Below are 7,757 nucleotides of genomic sequence, written 5' to 3' on the forward strand. Positions count from 1 at the left end.
CTTGGTTCTATGTCCCCCCCCCCCCAAAAAGGACTGAATCTCTTTCCTCACCAACAGGGCCACCCCACCCCCTCTGTCCACATTTTTGTCCCTACAATAGCACGTATACACTTGTACATTCATTTCCCAGGTCTGATCTCCCTGCAGCCATGACTCCATTATCCCAACAACATCATAGTTACCCATTCGCACCTGAGCTTCAAACTCATCCGCCTTATTTCTGACACTTCGTGCATTCAGATATAGAATTCTTAGCCTATTTCTCCTCTGTCTGTTTGAATCGCTGCCTATTGTGCTTAACCCAGCTCCCCGAACTCCCATCGGGCTACACGCTCCTTGAATTTTGTTGTCCTTCCTAAATTTACTTATTATTTCTGCACATTTAACTCCATGTTCCGTCAGACCATCCCTCTGTACATGTGTCCTCCTCATCACTTGTTCCGCCTCACCTTTCTCTACTACACACTTAATATTCCGGAACCATGTAGTCCTCACCTGTCCTTTATTCTTCATCTCGCTATCCTCTCTCGCATTCTGGATCCCTGCCCCCGCAATTCTAGTTTACACACCCCCCGCCCCCCAAGAAGCACCACCAAACTTCCCTGCAAGAATGTTAGTACCGCTCAAGTTCAAGTGTAAACCGTCCCGTCGGAACAGATCCCACCTTCCCTGGAACAAAGCCCAAATATCTAAAAACCTGAAGCCCTCCCTCCTGCACCATCCTCTCAGCCACATATTAATCTGTATAATCCTTCTGTTCCTTGCCTCACTCGCACATGACACAGTTGGCAATCCTGAGATTGTTACCCTGGAGGTCCTGCCCTTCAACTTTGCACCTAACACCCTGAACTCACTACGCAGGGCCCCTTCACTCATCTTACCCACGTCGTTGGTCCCTACATGGACCAAAACATCTGGGGTCTTGCCCTCCCTCTCGAGAATAACCTGCACCCGATCTGAGATGTCCCGGACCCCGGCACCAGGGAGGCAACATACAATCGGAGACTCCCGATCTTCTCCACAAAATCTCCTATCTACCCCGCTGACTACAGAATCCCCTATCACTACCGCTCTCTTCTCTTCCCTCCTCCCCTTCCCAGTCAAGGGTCCAACCTCAGTATCAGAGACAGGACCACTGCAACTTGTTCAATGTAGGTCATCCCCACCAACAGTATCCAAAACAGTATACTTATTCTTAATGGGAACTGCCACACGGGTGCTCTGCTCTCTCTGTCTGCTTCACCTGCCTCTCATGACTGTCACCCATTTGCCTATCTCCTGTCTTTTTGGTGTGACTACCTGCTGATAACTCTTATCTATCTCTGCCTCTACCTCCTGAATGATCCGTAGTTCATCCAGCTCCTGCTCCAATTCCCTAACTCGGTCTGATAGGATAACACACATAAAATACTGGAGAAACTCAGCAGGTCAGGCAGCATCAATGGAAATGAATAAACAGTCAAAAAGGATCAACAGTGCTGATGAAGGGCCTCACCTCAAAATGGTGTAATGTTCTTTTGTTAGTATCGAGGCTGTCTGACCTGCTGAGTTCTGCCAGCATTTGTGAATATTACTCTGGAATTCCAGCTGAATCTCTTGTGCTTATGAAATTGTACTCAGCTCCAACATTGTATATTTCTATCTGTAATTAATTCTCCTTTATCAGAGCTTCAGTCAGATACTTGCATAATAATGCCCAGGGTTATTGACCAGAAAGTGTAGTTGGAAGATACTTCATTTAGTTATGTGATGAAAAAAACTCCATTACTCATTCATCAGCTTCAGATAGACAAACCAGTGGGGAGGAATAGGTAAAGAAGAGAGTCACAAAGAGAAAGTGTAGAGAGCGTGAGATTGGGGGGGTGGGGGTAGGGAAAGATGTGCCTCCTGTGTAAATGGTGAAGTTACCAAAAATGATGTGCTGAGCGGAGTGATTCCAGGTGCATATGCATTTGATGAGGAAATATTGCAAACTAGCTCAAACAACCAAAGAGGGACATTTTTGCCTGTTAAATCATGGCCTACAACAATGGTGACGAAGACCTGGAATGGGCAGCTATGACGAATTGTAAAGGGACAGCAATGTGACCTCTTACCATTTGTCAATTGGTGGAGACATGACAGAATAGTTTGGAGAGTAGTCTTTCAGGCACAGAATTCCATGTTTTTTATGGTAGTATATGAATTACAAGTTAGTATATCACATTTTAAATAATCATACATAAACATGAGCTTTCCTGTTTGATTTGATTTAGATATTTGTATTTTGTTCCTGTTCATATCTTTGTACAAAAGATTTAAATCCACTGATATATTTCACTAATTTTTAAGAGGTTTGCTACATTTACAATATCTGAAAAGTAGGCTTCATGTATTGAAAACAAGAAAATCCTATTTCATTAAGTGGAAAAAATTTAAAACACCATCTTCCAACACAAATGAGAGAAACCTTATTCATTCTTTTGCTTTTTCTTCTGTGCAATGTGACAAAGTCTCTTCAGCGCTACAACCACCAGCACTATTGCCATGAGTAACATGGACAACAGTAAGACCATCACATCCACACAATAGTAAACATACCAGGGCAGTCGGTAGGATTCAGAACGCAAATGTCCTGCTCCTTTGTGTCGGGCAACGTACTCAATCCAGAAAACGGCTCGCTCCATTGGCGACTGTGGTTGGTCCCGGTGGAGGGTAGAGAGTTTCTTCATGTTGTCCCGGTAAAATGTGCCATTTATCACCTCATGAAGTGCCTGCAATAGATTTGTGGAGTGCATGGTTGCAACATTAAGCACCTTTGCTGCACCTCGGGATTCAAGTCGAAGTAAATTGTCAAACTGATCAAAAATTAGAGGCATGCCAATCACTGGCACCCCGTGGTAGATGGCCTCGTAAATACCATTGGTACCACCGTGCGAAATGAAGACTCGTGTGTTGGGGTGTCCCAGAAGGTCGTTCTGAGGGATCCATTTTCTCAGTAGTGTATTATTACCTACATTGGGAGGGATTTCTCCATCATATCTCCAAATCACCTTCTGGGGTACTTGAGCAAATGCCTCAGCTATTTCCATTGTAATCTGCTTTGGCAAGGAATTGATAACAGATCCTAATGACATCACTATAAGTCCATGCTTTCCTGAGCTTTGAACAAACTCTTCAAACTCTGCCGCTAGTGGTTGGGCTGGTTTACACTGGAAGCCTCCAATGTAGACAATATTTGGCATGGTGGGTCTTGGGAATTCAAGTAAAAAATCTACTCTCATCAGCCACACATCAGCCCTCAGCAGAATTGTCTTGATATCTGTGTCTGGACTCAAATATCGATGACAGAGCTCATTGTATTTGGGATAAATGGTAAGTTCTACAATGGATTGAAAGATTAGATGTTGGATGAAGTTTTGTGTTCTTTGAAGAAAGGACATTTTGTCTGTTAGGTTTGAGCCTAAGATTGGGACATAAGAAAGGGGGGATGGGACAAACAAGAAGTGAGCCTCACCAGATTCTAACCATCGAACATTATACACCAAAGGAAGTTTTAAATAATAAGCAAGCATTGATCCAGTAACAAAAAAAGGGTCTGAAAGCACCAGGTCAAAGTTTGCCTTTTCAAGTTGGCTTAGTAATGTTTTGTTTTGAAATATTTCACTTATAATAAAATGGAAAACATTCTGACAGTTCCGCATAAACTGTAGAACTTCAGACTGGAACTCAATATTGTCACTGAAGCTCCAGCCATCCTTCCCAAGCTGAAGTGCTTTTTGAAGAATAAGACCAACTATATCCTTTACTTCAATGTTTTTCATTGGAATTACGATAGATTGATATAGGTTGGGCCTTTCTTTGATGTACCAACTTTTCTCAATATAAATCACCGTGAAGTTGTGTCCACGAGGTTTCAGTTTCTCCAAGAGAATTCTCATGTTGATCCAATGACTTCCATCGACAGGTACAACTAATACATTAGCTGACTGATTGATGGGACAAAGCAAGCTGATGATAATACCAAAGAGAAATGGGACAAGTGCTCGGCTTTTCCATCCAGAACCTTCCATATTAAGACGAATATCCAAAACCTGCTCGAGAATGGAAAAGAAATACTGTTAACAAGACATCAATTTGTTATTCAATTAAATGTGCTAGGTTTTCTAAAATTGACTCCTTCTACCTTAGGCCACGAACTTATCAATCACACCTCGTATGTTACATTCAACAATAGCTTATCAAATATTAGGCCAAAACTGATCAGTAAATGTTGCACTTCCATTTTGAACTTATGGTTCTTTTGGGAGCCAGCATGGATTCTATGGCGCTCTTCTGACCAATACCCCAACTTCTCTTCCCAAGTCCATGGACAGAGAAGTCCTTAAGTTTCTCCCACAATCTCTTATTCCATCTATGAAGGAGAAGCTTGCTTGGGCACATTCAGCTAGTGCTGAGGAATCTGCCTGTTGAGTCTATGCCAACATAAACCTGGAATGGAAGATCAACTTTGTGCTTTACAATGGAGGAGAATGGCTCCAGAAGAAATTAGTTTACATTTTATCATACACTTAATTTGAAATGTTTAAATGTTTTACATATTTCTTCATGATTGCTTCTGTAAGGTAATCCAAAGTCTTAACACGCATGAATTTGATGTGGATAAATCTCCCTGCCTCCGAGTCTTAATTGCCTTTTACATATTTTAGTGGCATTTTACAACATGGTCAGTTTATTTTTTTTTATTTGGGAGATACAGTTCAATATAGAGTAGGTCCTGAGCAGCACCACCGACAAACTTCAATTTAAATCTAGATTAATCACAGGACAATTTACAATAACCAATTAATCTATTAAACAGCATGTCTTTGGAATGTAGGGGGAAACCAGAGGATATGGAGGAATCGCAATCGTTCTATGGGGGTGGGGGTGGTGGTTGAGTAGGTCCAAATTCCTTAGAGAGGACACTGAGAGTGATCTCCTACCTCCAATGCCCTGGGCTGCAATAGTGTTGTTCTAACTGCAATGCCACTCATTATCCACCCGCACTTTGTTGGGAGGTGGGAAGCAATTGACACACCCAGAGCTCCACACTATGGTCAAAGGGGGAATGCTTATACTACACAGAAAACATACCCTCCCCCGTTACATTTGCTGTTGCAGTTTCCTCAGAGATCTGTGGTAGTTTGTTGTCCAATGTAAATTTCCCTGGCGATGGACAAGTGGGATGGAGGGTTTGGAAGACAAAATGTATGACAGAACATTGGGGAAATAAGGAAAGGAGAAAATGGGACCAATGTGGTTTTCTTTTGGGAGCCAGTGTGGACTCTGTGGGTCAAGCAACCTGACCAAAAGCCGACAGTAACTCAGATAACCTCACACCACAACGGTACTTAATAAAGTTGCCACTGAGAGTCTGTTTACTCTTAGATTCCAGTTAATTACACGTGATCTGGTAAACTGTACCTTTGCTGTACATTTGGAGACACTGACACTGGCCAAATCTTTTGGATTTATGTTCATCCAAGCTTCCTGCTTTTTGTCATCTGACTGGTGCAAGAATCTGTTACTTTGTCAAAACATCTTTACACCAGTAGGTAATTGTGAGTTTTAATTTACTGGTGTTTCAACTCTCCCAACACTCTCTGAATCCCGGAGAAGGAAACTAAATTCGATCCGTGTCTACATCTTTTACAACTTTGGATTCTGTAAACGGAACAGCGCCGCTCACCGGGACAATTAATATTCATCTCAAACATTATTTTCAGTTTTTAACAGCTATAACAACTTAATCCCCACGCTATTAAGCGAAGGAGAGGATAAGAGGGAGTCGAATATTCATCGGTGAACCAGCCTTTCCCCCGATGCTGCTTCTAAGTATGTTCACTTTGCGAGAACTAGGCACACAGCTTCAGACCAGATTATAAATTGTGTCTGTAAGATTACTGTACTTTAAAGTTTCTGTACTTTTTGTCAATTAAATGTAACTTTTCACTTACTTTTTAAGCCGATATTGAGCGTCCGAGGAAGTCTGGTCCTGGAGATAGCGATCAGGCAGGACGCAGCGAAGTTCAAGAATTTTCACACGGACCGGATTTTACAAAATCACCAGAAACCGAGTGTAAAGATATCTAAACTGCCTCGTCGTGGTTTATATCGGTTAGGGCTACCTGAATCACAGGGCGTGTATTCGTGCCAAGTAGGCGATGCCGATCACTAATTGTTCTCGGAAAGTTGTTAGCACACACCTCCTTCAACAGCCGTAGTCCATGCCAATCATTTCAGAGGGTAAAAAGCGATTTCCTGTGTCTTTGGAGAGGCTCATGATTCCTTCATCCAGAACCTGGAAACCAGCGGGTATCCCTCGCTCATACCCTCTTCCCTTGTGATCCGCCCCGCACCTCCTGCAAGAGAGACCCTTTGTTTTCCAGAAACCGGACACTGCGGAGCACTCCCGATAGTTCCATGACATCCAACTGGAATGAATGTTACAGCACGTTACCAAAACAAGCCCAACTAACTGACACAACATTCACAGGCTGAGCAAATGGCTCCTTATTTCCGCCACATCCAAAACTCTAGTCTACGAAGGTTAACAACACACAGCGTTTGCAGAAAAGCTGCTGAAAGCGTAAACGCACAGCAGTGGATATAGTACAAAACAGGTTCTTAACTCGAGCGTTGCATAGGGTAAGAACTGTTGTCATTTAGATGATCCCCAAGACCTGCGCATTAAACCAAGACAGAATCTTATTTCCCTTAAGGTTAAAAAATGAACAGAAACACTCCTTGAGAACCTCACACATCCTCTGTGATTCACTACAAAGATGTCCACTTTGGTCTTTAAGGAGCCCTAATTTCTTTCCAGTTACCATTTTAAACCCTTAATACCATTATAAATCTCTTGGATTTTCCTTCATCTTCTCTGCCGCATCTATCTCATGCTCCCTATTTTTCCCTTCCTCACTCCCATCTTGAGTAGACTCCTGCAAACCCCACACTCCTTCCAGGATTCATTTGATCCCAGTTGCCTGAACCTGACCCATGGCTCCTCATTCATTCTGAGCAGAACCTCAACACCGCACACTTAATTTTGATTACACTTGGCTCCCCAGGGCAATCTGCATCTTTTTTTCTGTATTTAAGACACAACGCTCAGTGGCAACTTTACATAGTACACTTGTACAACTGCTCGTATATGGAAATCTCCAATTAGCTAATAATGTGGCAGCAACTTAATGCATAAAAGCATGGTTAAGAGATTCAGTTGTTGTTCAGACCAAACATCAGAATGGCAAAGAAATGTGATCAAAATAACTCTAACATTGGATTATTTGTTGGTGCCAGATGGGGTGGTTTGATAACCTCACAGACTGCTGATCTCCTAGAATTTTCACACACAAGACTCTAGAAAATAGTGTGAAAAACAAAAAAGAACATGTCTTGTTAATATGTGAGGTTAGTGGTGAATGGCCAAACTGGTTTAAGCTGACAGGGGGAGACAAAAACTCAAATAACCATAAATTTCAAAGTGTTGTGCAGAAAGTACTTGGTGTTTTACTCATGTCCTACTTCATGGGTTGTCGTGGGAGATGATTGAATACTCCAATGTTAACAGTGGTATTATGATATGGTACCTCCTGAAATTCTTGCTTCCATTGAGAATTGATGGCATCATTATCCTTTTGCCCACCTTTGGAGCGAAGGGGATTTAGGCCATGATGGTTTGATTCATACGCTACCTTGATAGCAAAATAGGAACTCCTGATATCACCAGA

The 7,757-nt window shown here is 42.3% G+C and overlaps 1 protein-coding gene across 1 annotated transcript; it reads right to left on the reverse strand.

The window, feature by feature from the left end:
- Positions 1-2,162: 2,162 nt before the first annotated feature.
- LOC132382356 (UDP-glucuronosyltransferase 2A1-like) lies at positions 2,163-6,113 on the reverse strand. The gene is made up of 2 exons (XM_059952477.1): positions 5,979-6,113; positions 2,163-4,073 (listed from the first exon to the last, which is right to left on the reverse strand). Exon 2 carries the CDS (start codon positions 4,050-4,052, stop codon positions 2,451-2,453), a length of 1,602 nt encoding a protein of 533 aa, XP_059808460.1. The 5' UTR covers positions 4,053-4,073; positions 5,979-6,113; the 3' UTR covers positions 2,163-2,450.
- Positions 6,114-7,757: the final 1,644 nt, after the last annotated feature.

Source organism: Hypanus sabinus, chromosome 28, assembly GCF_030144855.1.
Source record: "Hypanus sabinus isolate sHypSab1 chromosome 28, sHypSab1.hap1, whole genome shotgun sequence".
Classification (NCBI taxonomy): domain Eukaryota; kingdom Metazoa; phylum Chordata; class Chondrichthyes; order Myliobatiformes; family Dasyatidae; genus Hypanus; species Hypanus sabinus.

Bases quoted from the DNA above. Each gene is read 5' to 3' on its own strand.
- LOC132382356 (XM_059952477.1), bottom strand. From the start codon at position 4,052: ATGGAAGGTTCTGGATGGAAAAGCCGAGCACTTGTCCCATTTCTCTTT.